This window comes from Ictidomys tridecemlineatus, chromosome 1 (genome assembly GCF_052094955.1).
Source record: "Ictidomys tridecemlineatus isolate mIctTri1 chromosome 1, mIctTri1.hap1, whole genome shotgun sequence".
NCBI lineage: Eukaryota > Metazoa > Chordata > Mammalia > Rodentia > Sciuridae > Ictidomys > Ictidomys tridecemlineatus.
This window is the reverse complement of record NC_135477.1, coordinates 65,241,975-65,269,760: the sequence shown is the minus strand read 5'-3', so window position 1 is coordinate 65,269,760 and position 27,786 is coordinate 65,241,975. Positions and strand designations below refer to the sequence as shown.

General features: G+C 33.4%; 1 protein-coding gene across 4 annotated transcripts in view; it reads right to left on the bottom strand.

The window, feature by feature from the left end:
- Window positions 1-27,786, bottom strand: part of Pcdh15 (protocadherin related 15) — a 1,597,439-nt gene that overhangs the window by 685,692 nt on the left and 883,961 nt on the right. For all 4 annotated transcript variants that reach the window (XM_078041965.1, XM_078041960.1, XM_078041968.1 and 1 more), the window contains one exon: window positions 13,892-14,010. In XM_078041965.1, coding sequence (XP_077898091.1) covers window positions 13,892-13,982 — 91 coding nt within the window. In that variant the 5' untranslated portion in view covers window positions 13,983-14,010. The remainder of the gene's footprint in view (window positions 1-13,891; window positions 14,011-27,786) is intronic.

Here is a 27,786-nt window from a genome sequence, read left to right as displayed (position 1 = left end):
TGCAGAATCACATCGGTTATACATCCACAGTTTTACATAATGCCCAATTAGTAATTGTTGTATTTTGCTACCTTTCCTATCCCGTACTATCCCCCCTCCCCTCCCCTCTCTTCTTCTCTCTCTACCCCATCTACTGTAATTCATTACTCTCCTTGTTTATTTTCCCATTCCCCTCACAACCTCTTATATGTAATTTTGTATAGCAATGAGGGTCTCCCTTCATTTCCATGCAATTTCCCTTTTCTCTCCCTTTCCCTCCCATCTCATGACTCTGTTAAATGTTAGTCTTTTCTTCCTGCTCTTCCTCCTTGCTCTGTTCATGGTTGCTCTCATTATATCAAAGAAGACATTTGGTATTTGTTTTTTAGGGATTGACTAGCTTCACTAAGCATAATCTGCTCTAGTGCCATCCATTTCCCTGCAAATTCTATGATTTTGTCATTTTTTATTGCTGCATAGTACTCCATTGTGTAAAGATGCCACATTTTTTTTATCCATTCATCTATTGAAGGGCATCTGGGTTGGTTCCACAGTCTAGCTATTGTGAATTGTGCTGCTATGAACATCGATGTGGCAGTATCCCTGTAGTATGCTCTTTTAAGGTCTTCAGGGAATAGTCCAAGAAGGGCAATAGCAGGGTCAAATGGTGGTTCCATTCCCAGCTTTCCCAGGAATCTCCAAACTGCTTTCCAAATTGGCCGCACCAATTTGCAGTCCCACCAGCAATGTACAAGAGTACCCTTTTCTCCACATCCTCGCCAGCATTTGTTGTTGTTTGACTTCATAGTGGCTGCCAATCTTACTGGAGTGAGATGGTATCTTAGGGTGGTTTTGATTTGCATTTCTCTGACTGCTAGAGATGGTGAGCATTTTTTCATGTACTTGTTGATTGATTGTATGTCCTCCTCTGAGAAGTGTCTGTTCAGATCCTTGGCCCATTTGTTGATTGGGTTATTTGTTATCTTATTGTCTAATTTTTTGAGTTCTTTGTATACTCTGGATATTAGGGCTCTATCTGAAGTGTGAGGAGTAAAAATTTGTTCCCAGGATGTAGGCTCCCTATTTACCTCTCTTATTGTTTCTCTTGCTGAGAAAAAACTTTTTAGTTTAAGTAAGTCCCATTTGTTGATTCTTGTTATTAACTCTTGTGCTATGGGTGTTCTATTAAGGAATTTGGAGCCCGACCCCACAATATGTAGATCGGAGCCAACTTTTTCTTCTATCAGACGCAGAGTCTCTGATTTGATATCAAGCTCCTTGATCCATTTAGAGTTAACTTTAGTGCATGGCGAGAGGAAGGGATTCAGTTTCATTTTGTTGCATATGGATTTCCAGTTTTCCCAACACCATTTGTTGAAGATGCTATCCTTCCTCCATTGCATGCTTTTAGCCCCTTTATCAAATATAAGATAGTTGTAACTTTGTGGATTAGTCTCTGTGTCCTCTATTCTATACCATTGGTCCACTCGCCTGTTTTGGTACCAGTACCATGCTGTTTTTGTCACTATTGCTCTGTAATATAGTTTGAAATCTGGTATCGCTATACCGCCTGATTCACACTTCCTGCTTAAAATTGCTTTTGCTATTCTGGGTCTTTTATTTTTCCATATGAATTTCATGATTGCTTTATCTATTTCTACAAGAAATGCCATTGGGATTTTGATTGGCATTGCATTAAACCTATAGAGAACTTTTGGTAATATCGCCATTTTGATAATGTTAGTTCTGCCTATCCATGAACAGGGTATATTTTTCCATCTTCTAAGATCTTCTTCTACTTCTCTTTTTAGGGTTCTGTAGTTTTCATTGTATAAATCTTTTACCTCTTTTGTTAGGTTGATTCCCAAGTATTTTATTTTTTTGGAGGATATTGTGAATGGGGTAGTTTTCCTCATTTCCGTTTCAGAGGTTTTGTCGCTGATATACAGAAATGCCTTTGATTTATGCGTGTTGATTTTATATCCTGCCACTTTGCTGAATTCATTTATTAGTTCTAGTAGTTTCTTTGTAGACCCTTTTGGGTCTTCTAAGTATAGTATCATGTCATCTGCAAATAGTGATAATTTAAGTTCTTCTTTTCCTATTTTTATGCCTTTAATTTCTTTCGTCTGTCTAATTGCTCTGGCAAGTGTTTCGAGAACTATATTGAATAGAAGTGGTGATAGAGGGCATCCCTGTCTTGTTCCAGATTTTAGAGGGAATGCCTTCATTCATTTGACTTCTGATAAACCTTTTTCTGCTGGTTTTCCTCTCTTTAACTGTATCTTTATATCAATATCCTTGCTGATTCTTCCTTATGTTGCTGGACTTCTAAAAATCTGCCTTCTCATGGCTAGCTTGTAACTTTATTTATTTCTTTAATAAGGCAGGTCATTCAGCTTTTCTGGATATTCAAACCAAATATAGTAAAATCAAACTTTAAATCCTAGCGTTTTTGTCTTCTCTATATCCAACACACCAACTAAACTGGGAGGTTTTATCTTCAAAATACTTTCAGTAAACTGTTTTTCCCAACCTTGTCATGAATACTTGACATATATTAATACCCTGGCATGAATATATATTGTTATATATATATACACACTCAGTGTGATTAAAGAATGTATTCATAATGTATATGGCACATATAAGTCACAAAAGCAATGCTAGCTATTATTATTAAAAGCATGATATGCACAGAACCAATTTGTCAGAAATGCATGCTATACTTAATTGAACAAATTAGTGACAATGGAGAGATTAAAACATTATTATTGGGGCTGGGGATATGGCTCAAGCGGTAATGCACTCGCCTGGCATGCACAGGGCACTGGGTTGGATCCTCAGCACCACATAAAATAAAGATGTTGTGTCCACCGAAAACTGAAAAATAAATATTAAAAAATATTTTCTCTCTCTCTGTCTCTCTCTGTCTCTCTCTCTCTCTCCTATCTCTCTCTTTTAAAAAACATATTATTATTATTTCTTTAGTATGCTATATATTTTTCCTTATGGTGATATTATCAAAAACACCAGCAGACCAAGTGCACATGAATCCTGATACAACCTCATAAAATATTGATGACTGTTAGCAATTTTCTTTTTAAACATTTTCTAAGTCTAAGCCTGAAGAACTGTCATCAGTATTCTAGTTGTTCAATAAAAACACTTAATAAACTCAAACTAGCTGAACAGTCTTCGCTGAGCAGTCTAATTGGGCGGCCCTGAGGGGCAGAATAGGATCCTACAAGAAGAGCAAGAATGGGGAAGATTAGTAGCATGAACTGAGCCACTGATCTCAGGAAAAACTACAGCAGTGCAATCCACCAACATTATGAATAAATAACAGGAATAGCAGTTCATAATCATAGAAGACCAAGCAATACAGGAAACACACCTCAGGAAAGCATGGATTCAGAGTTTGAACTTCCTACATACTTTTCTAAATTACATGCCACCATTGTATAAATAGTAACTGGTGTGTGTGTGTGTGTGTGTGTGTGTGTGTGTGTGTGTGTGTGTGTGTGTATACATATACCATATAGGGATAGATATAGATATAGACTCCATTTTCTGAACAGGAAACAAAATGTATACTATAGGTAACATCTTTCACACCATACATCGTTATTGATTGCTTTTGTTCCTATATCATTGTTGAGCAGTGTCTAAAAACCAAACTTCCATTAAACAGATTTCTAAATTGCTGCTTGAACTACAGCAACTATCCTGAAAACTCACCAACTTGTCACTACATTGTTAAAAGAAGTAGTTCATCTCTCAGTCTGTTTTTTCTTCAATGCTTATTTATTTCAACAAGCAAGAAAATTGGACCCTTCTAATAGGTGCTGAGGGAAATAAAAGAAAATAAGATTGTCTCTTATAATCTAAACATGAGAAACATCATATGGCATGGTATAAAGGGAACAATGAACATTAATTTTGGCTGGATGTCATTAGCAATGATATTGAATGATAATCAATATTTATCAAGCAGTAGCTAAAATGAAGTAAAATCTGAAAGAATAGGATATTGTTGGGATTTTGACATCATAATATAATAGCATACGGAGCAGATGATAAAAGATTTGGTGTTAGTATTGCCATTCAATAGTTGTACTACACTAGGAAAGCAGCTGAACTTCTTTGTGTCCTCATAGCATCCTGATCTATAAAGCAGATATACTATTAATAAAATATGAGACCTGGATAGTGGAACCTAACTCAACTTCACTGATGATCTTATATGGAGATTGAGACACGAACAGAGACAATAGGCGTGTGCCTGAATACAAGGAGGACCATGTGAAGATGCAGCAACAGGGTGACCCTCTGTATACCAAGAGGAAATCAACACTGCTGATAAATTGATCCTGGGCAATTAATAAAATAGTGCATGATTATTGTTCTAATAACAAACACTTCATGGGAAACTTGTCAAGATTAAATAAAATAACCTACATGGACGTCTTAATTAATAAGTGCAAAATAAATGCCAATGGTTATTATTAGCGTATGATGTTTATGCATAAAATAAATATTGGCATGCTTCAAGAAGCTTATTAAAAAGAAAGGAATGACATGATATGTAAGAACATTACTATAGTGTTTGTGAGATGACACTGAATATAATTACTAAATCTGAGAATTACACTGGAGACGGAGAAAAAGAAAGAGGGGGAAGGACATGAGACAGGATGGGTACCTCAGACAAGAGTGTTGAGAGCCACAGCCGAAGGGGCCCCAGCAAACTTCCAACTGCCAGCAAACATTCAGACTGCCAGCTGATGATTGGCTCACAGCGGCCCCAGCAACATCTAGCTGATTGGCTCCTCTGCGGTGATGCTCATTGGGGGACTTCTTTGGCTCCACCCACGCGACTCAGCCAATCGGCCTCAAGAGCAGGAGGATTGTGGGAGATGGTGGGGCTTGTGTTTGGGAGGGAGGCTTGTGGGAAGCCAGTGGTGGCAGTTGGGCTCTGAGGGTTTTCCTGAAGAGCTGTGTGGTGTGGGGTGTGTGTTCTAAAAATAAAGTTCGTTTCTTTTGACAAGTGGCTCCTGAATTGTGCCCAGCCAGACTGTGGCACAAGAGAAAAAGGAAATGAGAAACACAACAGGGGTATAAATACGATGTAGGAGAAATGGGACTGGGAGTAAGAATGGAGACATGGAAAGGGAAATAGAAAAAAAAAGATAGGTGGAGAGGGAGAGGGCAAAGACTGAAGGAACCATAAGAAAACAAAAAGACTTTAAAATAATACAAAGAGAAGGGAATGGAAATTTAACATCCTAATAATGGGAAAAATTCAGTGTGAGTACATGTTTGATATTTCTTGAAAAATCCTGGGAAAGAATATAAATAGGTACAGTGAGAATAGATTGTAATGGACCAAGAATACTAGAATGTAACCTAATTTAGTAGTTAGTTAAAGACCTTTGGGAAGATATTTGGAAAAAAAATAACGTATTAAGTAATTCAGAGTAAGGAAGACTGTTTTGTTTTACTGACTGCAAGAAAGAAGTTGAATAGTTTTGGATAGCTGAGCTGCAGTTGCAATTTAGCCCTTAAATTCGAGAGATGAATGCATTTTCTTCTTCTGGTGGTTATTCTTCATGGATGAGTGGGAGTAAGGCAAGAAGAGATGGAGTGACTCAGATGAGAGGGCTAATGGAAATATCTCCTTTTATAACTTCCATCTATAACATATAGCTTCATTAGTTGTTTTGCAAAAAAGGAGACTAAAGAACTGAACAAGATATGTTTGTGATAAAAGCCCAGCAATAATGCATCATTCTTTCACACATTTCACTGCCCAGAGATAGATACATAGTCCTGTCTAATAGCTAAAGGTCTAAACAATCGAGCAGAACAAATTGAATATTTACCAAGTATACTGCTTCTTATAGATGAATGGAACAAGCATAAGAGAATTTCATTTATCTATTTCAAAAATGCATATGGAGATACAAATATAAACTAGAACATAAAATTTAAATAATAAACAAGAAGCAGAAGGCCCTGGCCTTCCTAGCTCCTGTATTCAGAGTTAATGCCTAATTGTAATTTTCACTGAAGAATTCAGAATTAAGCTGTCCTTACTCCCAAGTACTAATCCTGTGAGGAGAACAGTGAAGATTGGCAAAAATATTCAAAAAGGAGCTGATAGGCATTTTGGCCGACATATTCCCTTAATGTTGCCCCACGTCTCATCTATCACTGAACTTTCAACTGCTTCTCTGGTCACTTTTTACCTTCTGCTTACACCTGCTGCCCTCGGGACCTTTCTTTCTTTCCTCATTTCTGTGGATTTCAGAGGCTCTGGCTTCTGTCTCTGTCTTCTGTGTTCATTCTTGGCTCCAATTCTGCCTAATTGAAGTCTCAGAGATTTTGCATATGAACAATATACATTGCTTACCATCTGGGGCAACTGAATGAGGGCAAAGACACCAGGGATAGTTTTGTTCTTAATAGCAGGTGAAGTCTGATAAAAGCCATAAACTTAGAAAACGGTGCAGTATTGAAGAGTAAGAGCTAAAACTCCTGGGTACACTTTATTGGGATCTATCTCTATGTCATTATTTGAGGCTGGACTATGTCTCCAAGAATTCATGCTTTGATTCTTTACTGTGCCTTCACTGAAAACGTGACTGTATTTGGAGATTTAGGCTTTGAAGAAGGATTTAAAATTAGACCTGGATGGTGAAACCTAATCTAACTTCACTGATGGTTTTATATAGCGATTAAGACACAGGGACAATAGGGGTGTGCCTATACACGAGGAGAACCACGTGAAGACGTAGCAACAGGGTGACCATCTATTTACCAAGAGGAAATCAATACTGCTGAGACCTTGATCCTGGGCCATTCCAGACTATTAAACTGTGAAAAAGTCAATTTCTCTTATGCAAGCTGCATAGTTTGAAGTATTTGGTTATGGTAACTCTAGCAAACTGATTGGTTTTGTTATCTGTTCCTGGTTAATGTTTGAAATTCATGGTAAGACATTAGCAAATAATCTGCCTAATTTTTGCCATCTGCCACAAAGAATCTTTATTTTATTAAAATATGAATTAAATGAATTTTTATGCATTTATTATAATAATATTATTAATGACATTCTTATTATACTGATAACAATAAACACACACACAATCTCATACACATAATTTAACATATATATAAAACATAATTCACCTTCTTTTGTACCTGGAAATGACACAAATGCATCTTATGCTTTGCCTCATCTGAACTCACAAAAATCCCATGAGATAAGCAGTATCATTTACTCCATTTTACAGATAAGCAAAGATGGCATAATAAGATTAAGTAATTTGAACTTGGTTATACAAGTAACTACAAATAAAAAGGGGAGCTCACATATTGACTACCAAGTTACTTTAGATGACTATGATGATGAAAGCCACTGACAGAAGGATCAATGTGACCATTATTTATCTCAACCCCTTACATAAAGTAATTCTTTACAATACTTCTCTAAGGCAAATACTCTCACTAGTTACATGTTATTCATAAAGAAGTTTAAGAAAGAAAGATTACAGAATTAACTATAGCCACATAACTACAGAGTTTTTTAAGCTAGAATTCAGATCTAGGCAGTCTGGCTCCCTCTGAGGTACATACTTTCAACCCCCATGTCACATTGCTTCTCAAAGATGGGTACATATGTAAGGATATGCTGGTGGCTGTTGATGGGTGTTTATAAAATGTGGGTAATGTCTTCTGCTATTGCATATTTTTGAAAAAGGGATAATGATCATGGCCATCAATTGATTTTGTTATTTTGTTATCTCTTGTTATCTGCTATTTTGTTATTTCTTGATTATTTACTATCTAACCTTATATGACTGAGATTATAAAACAGCATGTACAGGGGTGGGGTTGTGGCTCAGTGGTAAAGCACTTGCCCAGCACGTGTGAGACACTGTGTACATTCCCCAGCACCATTAAAAAAAAACTAAATAAACAAACTAAAAGTATATTAAAAAAACCTAGCATGTACCAACTTCTATATTGCAAAGAAATAACTATGTACATCTCAAATCAGAATATCATCCCAATATTTTTCACAGCTTTTCTTAAATCTCTTTATGCTTCTCAAGACTTTTAAAATGAAAATTCAAAATTCTTCCTGTAAGAATTGTCTGATTATCTTTGCTCCAAATTCTTCAAAAAATTTTTGATGTGTTTTCTCCCCATACACATATACTGTACATAATTATATTATTATATAAATCGTGATTATCTCCCTTGTTATACAGGAATGTAGGAACTGAATTGTTTTCTAATACTCTTCTTAGAGTTTGATTTTCAATCACATGATAGCTAAATATATGTTCCACAGAGTGTCCAAATTGTGGAGTAGAGGTAAAATAAGAGTATATGCCCTGGACACACAGCTAGAGAAAGGGAAGTTGGAGGGAATAGAAGTTAGCAAAGAAAAGGATTTTGTTTCATTTTCAGAAAATATATAAATTTGCTTATTATAAAATCTTGTTGCTTATGGAAAGAAAACAAGAATGAAAAGTTTTTTAAATTACAGACCAGAAAAAGGTAGTACATTCACCAGAAGATGGAGTAGAAGTCCAATAGGCACACATTCAGAAAAGGTCAGCACAAAGAACCTTTGAGAGATATAAAGTTGCAGGAAAGGTAGATCAATAATGCTTTTTACTGAAATACTAGAAAATGATGGGATTTGCCCAAGGAAGTAGTCATTGGAGACCCTAGAGAGTGCAGTTTCAGTAGAGTTGTGAGAAAAAACAAATTGCAGAGCTTAAGGGAATTGATGAAGAAGTGGTTGTAACAGGTACAGAGAATTGACAGGGAAAGATCCAACGAAGAAAAGCCCCTCTATTATGAGATGTACAAAGAGCTGATGACTCCCAGCCAAGCAAGTTTATAATTGCATTTTTGTTCAATTTCAATTTCTATTGAGAATATTTAAAATTAGCTCTGCCTTTTTAAATGATTAGGATGTGATTTTTTTCCAATGACTTCAAATTTTTAATATTGTACAGCCACAAAGGGAAGAATCTGCCTTATAATTATTAATTTTTCTGCATTGCTTAACTATGAAATTAGACTTTTAATTCATTTCCCTGAGTCAACAGGGCAAAGAAGAGTATGAAGTATTGATATCTAGCTATCTATTTTCAGTTACCTAGAAAATAACATGTGTGTGTATATGTATGTGTATGCACATGTGTGTGGGGGGGGGAGAGAGAGAGAAACACTCAACTTCATGACCCCTGGATCCATTGATAAAGATGAAGTTTCTGGGAATTTCTTACAACAAGGTGAAATTCTTAACTGATTGGTATTTCTATCTCATCACTGACCTTCCATAGATTACATAAGGAAAAGCATCAACCTAGAGCTTGTCCTCAAAGTTCAGTTTAAGTGTCATGTGAATATATACATGAATATTTATGTGTGTATATATATAGGAATATATACATGAGCACATTTTTATAAATAAATGTGCAGTTTCTAAAAAGAATAAATAATTCTTTATAAAAATAATAAAAATAATAAATGTAAAAATTTTAGTTGAACATTGGTCGTATGCCAGATTCTATGTAAAATGGAATAAAATTGAGTTGGGGAGGATTGTTTTTATTTATAACCACACTGAGACCCAGGAAGTATTTTGACTGTTTCAGGGTTTAAATATGATCCCTTTATATAGTTGTTCATGTTGTCCATTATATAAAAGTTCCATATACAGTTGTTCATGTTTCCATTATATAAAGGTCCCATTGTCATCATTTACATCATAGGAATATGCTAACTTATGTAACAGGTGAAAGACAAAATGGAAGATTTTTGGCTTTCAGGTTAACTGCTTGAGCAGGGAGAATCCCTTCTCAAGAGATTGTTTTTATTCATCAAGGGGATTCACTGTCTCTCTTTCTATCTCTCTGCCCCATCTCTCAAATGCACCTCCAGCACACATGCATATCCACTCCCACTGGCAAATACATATTTTAAGAACCCTCCAATGCTTTGGTTCAGACTTTCTCATAATGTATTTGTAAACAAACACTTCTCTGAGTTTGGCAGTAATATATTTTACTTATTTACTTTTATTATTTGTGGTACTGGGGATTGCACCCAAAGGTGATTTACCACCGAGTTACATCCCCTGCTATTTTTATTGATTTATTTATTTTGAGACAAACTCTCACTAAATTCCCCAGGCTAGCCTCAAACTTGCAGTACTCCTGCCTCAACCTCAAGAATACCAGAGATTACAGGTATCTGCCACCTCCTTGGCAGTAGTATATTTTAAGTATGAAAAACATAAAAATATAGAGGAAACATTAAAAATGAAAAAAAATTTATTATCCATGTATGATCTTCCTTTTATCCTTTCCCTACATTCCTTTTATTGGCCATTCCTGTGTTCAAAACCAAATGCTTAAATAAGGATTATATTATAAAAAGGTTTTATTCACTATAACCTAAAATGTAGCCCATAACCTTTCTTCCTCTGCTTCCCAAAGGTTCCTCCTTTCTAGGCTCTGAACGCTCAGTTTGGGATCAGGGCATATATTCCAATATTGTCAGGATCAGTAATGCATTAAAAGATAAGATGAAACATTATCAAATTTAATGTTCTATTTATAGAAAAGAATAAGACTTCTGTCGATCCATTATAAACTACAAATCTATTCATTGCTCTAATTTTCTAAATATACCAGTTAGGTTCTGACTTTTAAATTAAATATAATAATATGAACTTAATTTATATTATTAATGCAGGCTAAGATATAGAGTCATATACCAAATGAAAAGACCATTATGGAGTAGATTATCAACAAATTTTATTACTGCATCTAAGAACTTATACCAACAATTTGAATGAGAAATAATAAAAGACTTAAAGCATGACTAATTTTTTCTAGTAAAAGTATAAATTTTTGACAATGATCATTATACAATATCTCTTTCTTAGAAGCAATTTTAGACATTTGGATAACACTAGAATATTCCATTTCATGATTAAATATTTATTAAATAAACAGTACCTTTTTATTTCCTCCAAACACTTTAAGTAAATAAATGCATAAAAAAAAAACATGAGAAATCATTCTTATCTGAAAGCCCAGGTACTATTCTGGCAACAAAGACCTGTACTACCTTATTAGTTGTCCCAGGATAACTTAACATTTTTTTTCCTTCATTCTTCTCTGAAGCTCCTAAATGTGTATGTAAATTTGTTGTCAACTATCATAATGGTTAATCCAACAAGTGGATTATCTATACCAAAAGCATTATTTTCTTTAAACTTTTCATTATTTTCCCAATCCTGTTTATGATCACCACCATTATCTTTCTTCAACAGAGTCCCATACCCACAACCCAAACATTTGAGTAAAAATATTGCTTTAATATTTCCATATTACATATTCCAATCTAGTCAAATGTTGTGTTAGTCATGATTTGCCTGGTTCTGATTTCCTCCTTGCATATTATATGCTCATAATTTTATAGGCATTTTTTAAAGATATATCTATGGAAACCATGTTAGTCACACATAACTGCATAACAGAAGAAAACTTATACCAAAAAGTCTGAAATAGAGGGAGACCTGAAAGAAGTAAACAGTTTGGTTTGGTTTGCATATAAAGAGGAAATATTGAAATGCATATGCAATTAGGAAATCTCCAGAAAACACAATATAGAGCTTAAGTTCATCTGCTATAGTTGAAATACTTTCAGTCTTTCTAAGAGTGAGTCACACCTTTGGAGGAGTGACTTGAGAAGCCATTCTAACTGAGTGTAAGTAAGTAATCTAAGTGTGTAGGGCTTAAAGCGCCACCTACCATACTATCAGTGGTTGGGTGAGAAGGTACACTCTGCTTCAAGAAGTTGAGTATATGATAACCAACGGTGACCTGACAAGATTGTATTGGAAGCTAAGTGAGTAGTTGAACAGAAAATCAACAGCTACAGTGAGATTAAGAATCTATAGCATTTTAGGTGAAAACAGGAGGGATTTCCTCTGATCACACCAGTCATATTGCTAAAATGTACATGGTTTGAGAATGTCTAATGTGAAAAATGATAGTGAATATTTCCTTGCTCAGTATGAATACTAAATATGGATAAAAATAATTACTTATTAAAAAACCCACATCACACTGATTTTTCATCTATACCCAGAGTGCAATTAAAATGCATTCCTTTAATATAAAGTCATACTATTTTCATCTCATTGTTTCTTTTTGCTTCAAAGTAGCAGTTATTTATTTTTTGCTAATTTTTTAAAATTTGTTTTTAGACTGGAGATTCACAATTTTTAAAAATGACAAAGATGAGAACCACAAATTTAGATGTAAAGTAAACCTTGTGCTAATTAGTATGACTATTCAGGGGATTAAGCTGTTGATTTCATGAAAACAGTTAGTAATGTGAATTATTCTTCAAATCCCAAGAAATCTACTGTAGAGCCATCCATGGGCTGTGTGTGGACTGCTGTGCATAATAGCCTAATTAGGGGATAGGCTGGTATTGCAAACTCCCTGTAGCACCCCCTCAGGGATTGATCACCTGGTGCAGGTGAACCTCCCCCTCAAGTTCTGCCTAAGATCCCACACAGCACCTGAAATGGATGACCTGCCAATATGTCAAACAATCTGTTGACAAAAAGACATCAGGAAGCAAGACTCCACCCTTGAAACCTTACCCCTGCCTTTGATGTACCCCCTTAAGTAATCCATCAGAGCATTTTTTCTCTGTCTAATTCAATAACCCATGTGAACTAGATCTATCAGGGGCTTAACTTTTGTAAATATATTTCTGAATGTTTGTTTTTATTATTTGTTAATTATTTGAGATATTAAGATTTAGGGTGGCCATTTAGGGTGGCTGGGATTCCTCTGGGTAGAAGAACCCCCCAATGAGATGCTGGCCATCCTCCTCTCAAAAATCTACCTCTCAAACAATTGAAAACTGAGAATGTTTTAATATGTGCACAACTTGAATGTTATTTGGGTAAATCAAGCTAATTTACCTATCCTAAGAGTAATCACTTTAGCCAAGCAAAGCACATAAGAAATTCACAGTATTTGCTACTACTGAGATCAACTAGATAACAGGACAATATTCATGAGATAGTTAATTATGTTCCCTGAATGCTGAACAAATATTGAGTAAACACATGAAAAGTTAAACAAAAAAGAATGAAATAGCTTTTCTGAAACTGCAAAATTTTAGGAGAGAATTTTGTTCATTTTTTTTCCCTTTGAACTGAAAGAATTCCACAGAGAGAGACATGTTCTAACTCTCCTTATGTGGTATTCAAGTTCAGATTTTTTCAATATCGAAATCCATAAGCCATATTTTGATCATTGTGGACATAACATGTCTGATCTCCCTAAAGAGCCTGCAGACATATATCTTTCTAAAATGACTGACTTACTATCAGGGAATGACTGAAGAAGCAAAACACCAACTCTATTATCCTTACTCACTCATTTCAGATGAAATAGTGGTGGGTATAATAATGCAATTTTCAATTAAAATACTAATACTGAAACCACTCATGGCTTTTACTTCGACCCTTGGAGATCTTGTCTAAAAGGAAATTTTGCTGTCTTTGTATTGCTATATTTGTATTTATTCAAGAGTTTAGAAATAGAATTAAATAGAATTCAAATCTTATGTTGGATTTTCTACCAAAGTGCAATGCAATTATTAAACAGCAAAGTTTATCCAATGCCACTTCTGTAAGCTTATTTTAGTTAAGGTAACTTATTGTTCATAGCTACTAACCTTTAAAACTTAACTACAAATTAACACTATTCATTTCTCTGGTGTGTTTCGTTTTTAATTTAATAAAAGAAATTCCTGCCTGCTCTAAAGGTCAGACTAAAAGCAGCCTTACCATCATCGTATTGGCCAAAGCAAGCTGCAAAGAGAGAGCCAATGATGATCCCCGAAGCTAAACATTTCCAGAGAAAAAACTGTTGCAACATCTTCCGTCAAAATCCACTCAAGGTTGATCTAAAATAACAAGAGGGAGAAAGATCATTTGATATGTTCATTAATCTGTTATAGGTAAACAAAACTGTCACAGCACTGAAAAGCCTTAATGACTTCATAGTTAATTACCTGTGCCACGCTATCCATTAACAAAGTAACACACTTGTTTAATGCACTGGAACCTTTTATCAACATGAATTTGCAGACAAGAAATCTCTAAGGAAAGACATCTTTTCTGTTACTTAATTTGCAAGCAAATAGTTTGAAAAATTAACATACAAATGACATTAGAAACAGACCTTCTTTAAAATTGAGACCTTACAGATAAATCAAATGTTAATCAGTTTAAGTTGCTAAACTTACATTGTCTATAACATAATTCAGCTATAAATTGTAAGTTGCTCTACAACAATTTAAGATAGTAAATTAGCTGATAGTTTTTTACATGAAAATTTCAATGAAAATTTATCTTACATGATTAAATAGAAAAAAATCATTAAAATGCTAATTCCTTTCTGGTGCAATGATCAGAGATTTGATTTATGCCAAGAAATACTAAGGACAAACAGTCAGTTTTTAATACAATTGTCTTTTGTAGCATTTTTGAGGAATTTAATTTTAATTTTCTTTTTTTTTTTGTCCTTTGCAAATTCTAAGTTAAAAAAAAAAAAAGCTGATTGAGAAATCAGTAGCCAGTTAACACACCAGAAAATCTTATTGAAATCATTACATGCTCAGTTTCTTCATAAATTGAGAAAATTATTCACACAGAATTGCACAAAATACTCCTGATTATAGAATGTAGAAGAACAGGAACATGAACTCTGTTTCTCTGATTCAGAGGTTCCAAACTCAAATGCCTACAGAGGACAGCAAACAAAGGGAAAACATGAATTGGCCCACACGGACAATAGGGTTGGTAGAGGCTGTGATAAACGGGAATAAGGGTTTGTCTAAAGAGACCAGCTGGTGCTCAACTTCTGTCAATGGTTGTCATGGGGGAATGCAAACCAGTGTTGCCAGGTCTACTGATTTTCCAGGAAAAGGCAGACATCCAAGTTTTTATGTGATTGCCCAGTATTTAGATGATTGTGCAATGCTCTTTATAAGACTAAATGTTTCTGGCAGATCATATTGATGTCTGAGTTTCTCCAGTTCCTACTTTTGCACAGGATTCTCCCTTCGCTAGACTAGTGTGGATAAAGTTCATCAGAGGACACAGAGGAACGATTTTAATTTTGTTTCTATCTTGTCTTTTATTTTTGTTTATTTATGCTAGTTTTATAATGCTTATTTATACAACACACATACAATTTATATATGAATCTATATAACAGATTAAATCATATTAAATGTACAAGTTCTAAGGGTTTTAATTCACAGGAGGCACAATTCTTGAATTGCACAAATCACAACACTAGATCATGCACATTTAATACAGAACCTATTTTTGTGTGTGTGCTTTACCAAAAAGGGAAACAGGTCTTCTTTAACCTGCCCACCCCTACCACACACCTTTTTCATAACTGATGAAGTGCTCTGCCCCTGATAACTCCTAAGCCCAGACAGTGTAAAGAATAATTCATTAGATGTCAATAGAAAACAACATTTCACACTTTCCTGTTTAAAAAAGGAGAGAAAGAAAAAAACAACAACAGCAACAAAATTGACCAATGCTAGTGGTTAAAGCAAGGAGAGTGTAAGAATATGGCTTCTTTTTAAGTCCAAGCTCTTCAAATTAACTATTTAAGACCTTGAAGAAGTTAAATAGCATGTCTCTCACTTTAATCATATTTCAAGTGGAGATAAAATAGTACATAATTCATAAGATTGTTTTGAGACTTAAACAAATAAGCATATATGAATGTATGATTAGGAAAGTGCCTCAGAGTGTGCACACCACAATAGCTAATAGGAGTCATTTTTGACTCAGCATTTCCCCACTCTTGAAAGTGTTCAAATATATATTTTCTCTGTCTTTAGCAAAGTCTCTAAGGTAGATACCATCCATCTTCTTGGTGAAGAAAAGCCATGCTCTTAGAGGATGTCATGGCTCAAAGTTTTAAACTGACAGGTGCTGAAAAGGCTCAAAAGTTGGTGAGTCTGAAACCTTGGTCCATTCCATCACAGAAAAGGACTGGAGACTTTCCCAGAGGATACTGGCCCAGAATGTTTCCAAGGGTATGAGAGGTCTAGAATGGAAGGTATACAGTTCCCCTGAATTCTAACAGAGACTTATTTCATGTCCTTTTCTGAAGGATTAGACCCTGATCAAGAACTATGCAATTAATTGCTTCAACTCTTTTTTCCCCTCCAAAAATGGCATCATTAAGGATCAACAACAAATAAAAGGTGTTTAAACACTAAAAGAGGAAATACTGTCATGATATTTATTAGAAAAAAAAATTAGAGACAAAATACTGTCATGGCAAAGGACAAAAGGATGAAGTCATGTTCCTTTGTGGGTTCTAATTCTACTGACTTGACTTCCATTTAATTACTCTATTTTGAATATTATGTTCTCACAGATGCTGGTTGGTTTTATTTCAGACTCACACTGATTTGGTTTCATTTCAAAGCCACAAGATTGAAACAACTGTATAGGTCATCATTTTAAAATCACTGATGTCACTGATGTTAGTTTGCCTCCAAGAACAAAACCACCAGATTTGAGATTCTGAACATTTTTAATAGAAGATTATTTATACTTTGGAAAACAGCACTTAAAAAGCTCCTACATAAAATACCTTTTCCAAAAGAAAACACTGACTATTCACTTATAGAATTAGTGAATACCTTGAGGAATAAGATAACTCAGGAGATTATGAGACATTTGTTTTGAATAATACAAATACAATACTTTTATACATTTTTTATTGTTATATTTTATAGACTTTAACTCTAAAGCAATTTGAATCACTTCAATAGGCTCAACATGTATAACAATTTTAAAGAAAGCCATAACTCATAATGTCAACCAACCTAATACCCGAAAACATAAAGAAAACCCCATTTTCTACATGATGATAAAATGCAAAGGTACTTCCTAGAAAGAGGCTGTGTTTCTCCAGTCAAAATAATATGTAATTAATGTGCCAATCAGATAGTAGTTCATTTTACAATGTTACTTCTGCCATGAAGAAAGTTGGAATAGGTCAAATCCTTTAGAGGAGAGACTGTTTTAATTAATAGCTTTACTATTCCTAGAACTGTATAAATATGTTCTACAAGAAATTAAACTCAGTCTCTTAGAGAGTGTATTTATACAAATCAAAGACATTGCAAACAATGTTTATAGTGTTATACCTAATTTTTAGGTATAGGCTATACCAATTTTTATAAACCCCATGTCAAATTGTTGTCATGTTCTCTAAATACAGATTTTTCCTCCTGATCTCTGTAAAAAACACTGTTAAGTTCTAGAAATCAAAAGAATGCCCAGTTCCAAAAAAAAATGTGGGTGGGTAACCTATAAAAATGTTAACTGTATTTTGTTTTTATGAAGCAATTGGGATATTCAAAACTCTGGTATAGAAAATAGACATGACTTTTAAATACTGATATGCAAATAATATTTATAAATATCAATATATTGGGATAAAGTAGCTTTCTCAGTTATAATCTTATAGGTAAGAGGTTGAGTTTCACATTTAACTTATATGTTTTCCTTACTCTAAAAAATATTTTGCTACAATTACTCAACACACAATACAATAGTTTGAATTTCACATATTTTGTATTCCCTAGATGATAAAGTTTATTATTATTTATTAGGTATTTTATATGCTAAGAAATGTATTTACCCAATAGGGTCCACAAAGTAGCATTTGGTCTTCTAGACAGCTGGAAATATCAATGAACAAAGTGACTAATTTCTCTGTTCTAATAGATCTAATATTCTAGCAAAATGAAAATAAAACACAATAAACATAACATATTAAATGTGTACAAAGGTAATAAGTGACATGAATACACTTGCTAGCATTTTCAAAACATTTATATTATTATGTTACACTTAATTATCATTCAATAAAGAAAGTTCAGAATACCCAAAACAAAATGTTTTCTGATAATGTAACTTAAGGAGAATCTTTTAAGGAAAGCATAACTGTGCTAATAACTCAGTGAGAGTATTCTCCACAGAATCTGCTGTCCAAAGGTGAGATTCCTGTTTGTTTCTTGGAGAAAGAATAAAGGTCTTTCACTATCTTCTACTTTTGAGTATAAACCCAAAGCCTGGCAGTACAGAAAGCTATGCTTTTGTACTTTCGTCCTTGTTCTCTGCATCTGGGGTGGCCATGGTGACATATGACAAAAGTAGCCAAGGCCGACACCTCAGCAGTCTTCCTTCAAATATGCTTTCAGCAATGTTAACTATCATTTTAGCTTCTGTCCCTGAGAGCTATGTGAAGCACCACTAATTTTCTCTGAAGATAGCGAGCTTGGAGCCCACTGCCATTATCTTGATGAGAAATTCCATACCAGCAAGCAGGAGTCTCAGCCAAGTAGGAGCTGTCCATAGGCAGTCTGCCCTTCAGCAGTCTGCTCAGTCAAACCCCAGCTACTTCTGATCTCTGACAAAATCTAGATAGAGCTATAAAAATAAAACTTGTCACTGCTCTGTATGTCTTGTGAGAAATATATGCTATCCACATGACAGAATAAAGTGAAGGTCCTTTCAATGCAACTTCAACTATCAAAAAACTGAAAACATGAAGCTTTCCAAAGTTACCATATCTCACCAGACCAAACATGAATTTCCTGAACTGACTGCCTGGAAATCTGCTTTGTACTTCAGCATGGAGGGAAACATCAATAATGGCTCCATGGCTTCAGGGATACTTATCACTCTTCAGCCTGACCCAATGAATCATCTTCTTCTTTTTTTTTTTCTTTTACAATATAAACTTCAGGAAAGTAAACTTTGAGAAATTCTTTCAGACATATTCCCTCCTTCTAGATCATTTTATATCTTTCCATTACTGTATATTTATGTATAAATTTATATTATTTATTCACCTATAAATATATATTAAATACTATTGTACATTTGTTTTCTGCATAATAAAATATAGGTATATTTGTGTACTACTTTCTATTATATATTTACACAATCTATGTAAAGAATGTATTTATAACTTATTTATCTATATTATTTCCCAGTATGGTTTTATTTTATTATTTCGGGTAGGAGTTCAAGTTCAAGCACAAATATGGTCAGGCTGTACCTGAGTTGAGGTAAAACTAGACAATGAAGTATGCTATTGCTATGGTTGGCAAGTTTTCTGTCTCCCAGAGATTTATGTGTTGGATATCTGGTTCTCAGTGTGGTAGTGTGAGATGGTGGAACTTTAAGGGAAGAGCCTAGGGGAATTCCTTAGCTCACAGTGATATGCACTCAGAAGGGCTGAGCTGACAGCTCATGCTAGCAATCCATGCAACTCCAGATGTTGAGGCAGGGGGAACTTAGGATTGCAAGTTCAAACCCAACCTCAGCAATTTAGCAAGGCCCTAAGAAACTTAGCAAGACCCTATCTCAAAAAATAAAAAGTGATGGGGATAGATATTAAGCACCCCTAGGCTTAATCCCCAGTATATATATATATATATATATATATATATATATATATAAAAGGATTAGAATAGCTCTCATGGGGCCCCTGAGCTATCTTGAGAGGAATTACAAAAGCTGAGCCTAACAATTGAATCCCTCAGTCTTCCTGCACCACATTGTTATCCCATTGTTATCCTCTGCTCTTACCATGTCATGAGGTCCTAAACAGAGCTGAACAGATGCCAGATATATGTATAGCTAATAGTTCTAGTGAGCTATACATACACCTCTTTTCTTTATAAAGCTACCTTGCTTCAGGTATATTGTTATGTAACACAAAACATATTAATGCAATTTTCAGGGGACATTGTGAGGTCTAAGTATAGCAAAATCAGGGTTACCTCATCATTACTGAGGCTGAAGCCTATTGTCATATTATAATATGTAAATATTCCTTAGGCAATAAGTTTAAAATGTGAGTTAATTTGCTTTTTTTGCGTGCTTTCTTGGATGCATACATACCCTGAGTATGTTAGAATAAAAAAAGATGGATAAATATAATTTCAAAAATAAGGAAAAAATCCTTAAAAAAAACTAACCTTGCTATTTCCAAAATCATTGACAATGTGTTACAATCTAGTTCAAAATATTTTGTATAGTCAACAGATGAAGACATTAAATAAATCTAATTTAATTTAAATATTTTCTGAAACAACATAAAATACATGAGCAAGTCCAAGCTTAGAATTTCTTCTGTCAAACTTTGGTGAACTCCTAGAAAATTCAAACACATTAACACATCTGTAGGTCGTCCAACCTTTTTTAAAATATTATTTTTAATCATAAAATTCTAAGTAAATGAAGAATGGATATTGGCTTTATTTTGGGGTAATGCTTCTCAAAAACATAAATAGGTTTCTCACAATTTTTCTGAAAAATAATCACAGGAAAAATCCGAGTTTATAAGCAGGAAGCATGCTGAAATGGAAAACAAAAACCATGCATTATTTCATCTGTGATGTGTTTAACTTAAAAATATAGCCAACTAAGCTCAAAACTGATTTTAAAAGGATGCTTGAAAGAGAGTGTTGTGTAATTTCATTCTCTGTCACAGGAAGCAGATTTTGATAATATTCTTGCTTGATTAAGGCTATACATCCCAAGAACAATAAAGTAATGAATGATAATTCTCTTAGGGCATATCCAATAGCAAAATATCAAAGTATTCAGAAAGATGAAATTTTAAAATGTGAGAACTGAAGATGATTTTTCTGATGTATTATAATATATATGCTGACTGGAATGAGACAGTCTCCTGCTGCATTCCTAACATGATCACTACCTTTTTTCCCCCCCTGGTTCTATAATGGTAAACTGGTGAAACTTGTGACATTTAGTTTAAATCAATTTTAATATTTAGTTTAAAATGAAGACAATGAAAGGATGACTCTGGCCTTTTATTCTGCTGTAATTGACTGGTGAAGAATTAAAAAATAAAAAAACACATAAGCAGTTAGAATATCCATTTGTTTTATCTTCTCCAAAGTGTTTATTCAATATAAATTCTGAGTAATAGACTTGAAAAGATATAGAGGCTACAGCATTGAGAAAAAAAACTGAATTGATAACACATGGCTCATTGATAGTCTCTCTGGAGTTTTCTAATAGGGTATGACATTAACACTCTTAAGTGCCCCTCAGTGAATCAAGCCATTTTATAATCTCTTCCTAGAGTGTGCAGGAGGGATCAGTACTTTGCTTCTAACTCATAGAATATGAAAAGGTAATGAGTTGCCACTCTCTTAAGTCAGGTAATTTATATAAGACTCTTAACACCTTGGAGAGACAGAAAGATTCCCCTGCTGGTCTTGAAATTCCTCAAAAAGAGAGACATATGCCAGGATACTTCAGATGGCCTCTTGGGACTGTGGGAGGCACCCAGACAACTGTCCCCAGTCATGAAATAGAAAGGAAATGAGCTTAGCAGAGGAGTGCTATCTAATTTATCTTAAAGATGAGAATGCAGACCAGCCTGCATCTTGATTGCAGCCTTCTAAGATCCTGAGCCAAGCACCCAGAGAAGTGCTACATGGAGTCTTTACCTGGGAAAACTGTGAGATAATCAATGCATGTGATTTAAAAAAAATAAAAAGATTTTTTAGTTATACGTGGACACAATATCTGTATTTTGTTTATGTTTATATGGTACTGACGATTGAACCCAGTGCCTCACATGTGCAAGGCAAGCGCTCTGCCACAGAGCCACAATCCCAGCCCAATCCATGATTTTTAAGCCAACAAATTTGTAGTAATTTAATTGCAGCAATAAAAACTTAATAAATGTGAATATCTGGTGAAATTGAGTGAGTAAAATGCTGATTGGCATGCACTAAAACCATGGAAAATGAATTAATAAAATAAGCCATTTTTGTTACATATAGTTGGTGACAATAGAAAATAATTTATGATACATATTTGAATATTAATATGTGTGCAATGGATAATAAAGGAAATGCCAATTGGGAAATGGGAATTCTAGTTAATGAAATAATTCATTTGCTATATAGCTTCAAAGCATAACTTGTAAAATTTACTTAAAGCTCATTCAGTAAGAACAGAAAATGTGTATTTTCTATACTTTATTGACATGTAAGCAGAACGAATAAAACTAAAGTTCATCCTCTGTTTCTCTTATTATTATAATTGACTCACTGATCACAACTTTGTAAAATTTATTTATGCTTCTCCTCATATGCAGACTAACCAGGGATCATAAAATTGCATATTATGTCAATGAAAATGACAAGATTACATTCTCTACATACTGCCTTTTCCTTTTATGAAGAGGTATAGTTTAAATAGCAGCTATTTCCTAAGAGTTCAAATGTGAGACAATGCATGAATTCCCAGAGGTGAAATGATTGAGTTACGAGAGCCTTAACCCAACCAGTGAATTGATTCCCTGACAGGGATTAACTAGATACTAAATGTAGACTCATAGGGTGCAGCTGGAGAAGGTAGGTCCCCGTGGGTGTGCCTTTGGGGTATATGTTGGGTGAGCTGAGATTAGTCTGTTTCCTGACCATCACAGGAACCAATTCCCTCTGTCACACTCTTATGCCATAATGTTCTGCCTCTCCTTGAGCAGGAAGAATGGAGCCAGCTGTCCGTGAACTGAGACTTCTGAAACTGTGAGCCCCCAAATAAACATTTCCTCCTTAAAATTGTTCTTGTTGGGTCTTATAGTCATAGCAGCAAAAAGCTGCCTAAAACACTGTCTTCACAGGAGTTTTTTTCACAAAGGTCCTCAACATAACAAACTGGACCCACATGATTTATAATAATTGCAAAATTGTGAATTTTGTGAATTCAATGCTGATAAAAATTATGTTAAAGGTGAATATTTTGAGTATGGTAGATGTAACTGTTATTAAAATCGTTACACCGTTTTTATTAATTTTGATAGCCAAATGTCCAAATATTTTGTTTAATTTCAATCTGTGCCTTTTCTATTCATACTAAGAAATAATATGTGAAATTTGTGCGATAGGACCTATGCAGAAATATATCAAAAATAGCAACTCAAATAATAGACTAATAGAGCAAGACATCCAGAAGAATTTTTATACTACTTCTAAGCTTTATTTGATATACTTATCTTATAATTTTAGCCTTTATTTTATAAATCTATGTGATTAAAGAAATGATTAATTTTCTCTAAAGGCAAAAGTGTGGGATGAATATTTTGACTTAGAGAAACCACTAATTGTAAGGGCATCATATAGCCCTTCATTTGCACTACAAATCCCAAGGTCTCTATTGTCTTTCTCAAAGAGACTTGATTTTAACATAATGCTAACCATTATTTAGTTATACAAAAGTTCTGGGAAACATTTCCTTTGAGACTAGAAAATATATAGAATTCTAAATTTAAAATATATCTAATCTGTATTAATATAGTTCCTGAAAGAGATTAAAAAAAGATAAAATATTTAAAATATCTTGACTACTTGTGTGTTTGCAATTCTCAGCATTACACTGAGAATATAAGGTTTTGAATATGTAATTATAGTTTTGAAGACAAAATGAATACAATTTAAATTATGGTTATGAAAGTACTCTATAAAAATGAAATAATATTTTAATTATTTTCAATACATGATAAAGTTCTTAAGATTCACAAAAAGCCCTCTGGCATATTAAACAATCATTTTAGAATTACTATGCTATAGAATAAGATAAATAAAAATCAAAATATAATGAACAATATATAAAGTAGAGGATAGGAGAAAAGATGGTCCTTCGGTAGAAGTATAGATGTGAATGTCACTTCAACTTGATTGTCAAAAAGTAATTATCCATTCACTGATGAATGGATAAGGAATGTGCGGTAAGGATATAAAATGGAATATTATTGTGCCATAAGAAAAGTGGAAAATCCTGCTATTTGGGGCAGAATTGATGAGTCTGAGGATATTATATGAAATAAGCCAGACACAGAAATGCAAATAATTATGTTCACTTATACATAAAATCTGAAAATGTTGTAAACTCAGAGATGTGAGGAATGAAATAGTGGTTGGCAGAGGGATGCATACCACTTATGTAATATTTTGTCTTAAAAAATGATTTAGAACTTAAATGGTACATAAATTCAAATAATCATTTATACTTTTTCTTCACTTTTAAAATATCTTGCTATATGTCCCTTGGGGTTGCTGATGTTTCGAGGATATTTTCTACTTATTAATTTTAAAAAATGACAAGTATTCATTTCTCAACACACCACATCAAGAGATATATAGGCTGGGGTTGTGGCTCAGTGGTAGAGTGCTCGTCTAGCATGCATGAGGCACTGAGTTTGATCCTCAGCACCACATAACAAAAAATAAAATAAAGATAGTGTGTTCACCTAAAACTAAAAAATAAATATTTTTTAAAAAAGAGAGTTTATATATAAAATATATCACTAGTTCTAAAAAGTGCTTTTTGTTCTTTATATACAATATATATATTTATATACATATATAAGTGTATATGTAGATATATATTATATATATGTAATTGTGCAGTCTTTAGTGTTTTCTATATACAATAAGAGCATATATCTGCAAACATTGACAATTTTAGTTCCTATTTTCCAAGTTAGATACAAATTTCTTTCTCTGGTTTGATTGCTCTATCTAGGACTATGTTAAATAGAAGTGATAAAACAGGCATCCTTGTTGTGTTCTAAATCTTTAAGACAAAGATCTCCTCATTCAGTATGGTGTTAACTCTTTCCTAACATGCATGGCCTTTATCATATTAGGGTACATTCCTTCTATACCTAATTGCCTCAGTTTTTATTTTTATCATGATGCAATGTTGAATTTTACCAAGTACTTTTCTGCTTCCCTTGAAATGAGTATATGGTTTTGTTGTTCATTCTGTTGATGTGCTATATCATATTTATTGATACACATATATTGAACAATCTGTGAATCCTGGGGATGAATCTCCTTGACCATGGTGAATAATCATTATAATGCACTGTTGGATTTGGTTTGGTAGAATTTCGTTAAGGATTTTTACAAGTATTTTCATCAAATACATTGACCTGTAGTTTTTTTGTTGTGGTGTCAATGTCTTTTTTTTTTTTTTTTTTTTTGGTATCAGGAAAATGCTGACCTTGTAGAATGACCTAGGAAGAATTCTCTCCTTTTTGATTTTTTTGGAGTAATTTAAGAATTGTATTGGGATTAATTCATCTTTAAAAAAATGAATGTTACAACTCAACAATGAAGCGGCCTGGTATTGAGATTTTCTTTGAAGGAAGGCTTTTTGTTATTGACTCAATCTCATTACTTGTTTATGTCTTTATAAATTTATTTTTTAAATGGACATATAAATTATACCGTTTTTCCTGTACAATGTGATGTTTTGAAGTATATATTCATTGTGGAATGACAACATCTAGATAATTAATATATGCATTACTTTACAGTTATATTTGTGGTGAGAACACTTTACATTGCACTCTCTCAACAAAATTCAAGACTATATACTACATAAATTTAATTTTAGGTATTTCTTCCTAGGCATTCCTCCTTTATATTTCAATGTAAGAATCTCTTCCTCATTTAAGACTTCTCAAAAAAAATTCTCCTTCTCCATTAACTATAGGACAGCTTCATTTATTATAATCTTTCTAAGTCTTTTCCTTTCATTCACAAATCACATTTCAATTTATAATTACATTTTTCACAGGGTGCCTTGGCAATGTTTAGTTTTTATCTTGTGCACCTGAGGAGAAGAATCATTATTACTCAAATGCTTATTGTAGCTTTTTATATCAAAGCCTAACACAGTGTTCGGTTCAGATTAGCATTTTATCAGTTTATGCTGAATCAATTTTTTAAAAAATTTAGCACTTTTATGAAATGACTTATCATATTATTTAGTATATTAACTAAAGCTAATTTGTTCTGATCATATCTGTATATATGTGTGGAATTTAAATTTATCAAATATTTCCACAACATTGGCCCAATAGACTAGGACAATTAATGGATAGACTCCAGAGAACTTATGTTTTCTTAGAGATAGGTATAGTGCATTGTTGGAGAAATGGTAATGAATGTTGTTAATCCTCACAAAGAATATAAAATTGTTTTATATTATCATATATTAATCACTTAAGAATATTCAGAATTGTCAAACTTAGATTGAATATAGGCTCTTAAAAGAAGAATAAAATACAATTGGCAAATTACTACTAAATCCTAATTTCTAAATAGAAATTTATAGTACTTCAATTTTAGTGAGAGCACTTAGGCAAGAGAAGGAAATAAAAGGCATAAAAATAAGAAATGAAAAACTCAAATCATCACTGTTTGCAGATTATATGATGCTACACTTAGAAGACCTAAAAAAGCTCTACAGAATATGCCTCTAGAGTTGGTAACACACTCTACAAAGTAACAAGATACAATATCAACATACAAATATCAAGTTTTTCTGTACTGCAATAAGGAATCTAATGAAAAAGATTAGAAAAACAATTCCATTCACAATACTTCAAAAAATAATAACCTAGAAATGTGTGTGTGTGTGTGTGTATAAAAATACCAAGGAGATGAAAGACCTCTACAATAAAAATTATAGAAGACTGAAAAAAGAAATCGAAGACAGGATTAGAAGATGGAAAGACCTCCCATGTTCTTGGATAGGCAGAATTAACATTGTTAAAATGGCCATGTTACCCAAAGTAGTCTAGAGAATCAAAGTGGTCTCTATCAAAACTCCAATAACATTATTCACAGAATCTAAATTCATATGGTTTATATATAATAGAAGCTATTTGGGTCATTTTTGTTTCTGCGAGTCCATAAGATAAATTTCTCAAATTTTCCTTATGTCTCAATACACTTACTTATATTGGCAAACCCTCTGTAACCTAAAATGATCTCTATTTTTAATATGCAGCTTTGTATAAAATCATTGAAAAGAAGTGAATGTAAGCCACAAACTATGATTTTATTATTTTTGTTGAAATTAAGAAAGCAATAGAAAGTTACAATAAGGTTCTTTATGAATTTTTCAGAAAACAAAAACAAAACCTTGAAGAAAGCTTATAAGGATATTTAAAGTATAAGGAACTTTAAATTATAGTTTTTCCCACTTAATTAGCACTCTTGTCTAATTAAGCAATAATCACTTTCTAAAAGTAACACTTTTACCCTTGGAATTATTGCTGAAGTTCAAAGGTTTAAGTTTTTAATTACCACTCACAAAGTATCCGGTATAACTTTCAAAATGATGAAAAGTCCACTATTTCATGATTCAGCAAGATATTACTCTCAGAAAAAAATATCATTAAAGAGTACTAAATTCTATATAGATTAGTAGCTAGAAAATTTCCCCCTCTACTTTTCAGTTTCAGAGACAGATGGATAAATCAGGATCTGGAATCTTTTGTGGATGAAAAGAAGCAGAAGTCTTAAGATTAGAAACTTGCTAATATGATGTTCACGGGCAAAGATGAAATCAGATATTAGGGATGATTTTGAAGTTACAGTTTTAGTAAGGATAAAGATATATTAAAAGGGAGAATTAAAGAATCTGATTTTATCCCTCAGTTCATATCCATCAAGGCATCATCCTGCATTTCAAAAGCATATTCTGTTAAGACCTTGTAGGCAAGGGTGTTTGAGGATTTTTAAAATCAAATATAATTGTGGTGGGATGTATGTGTGTTTGCA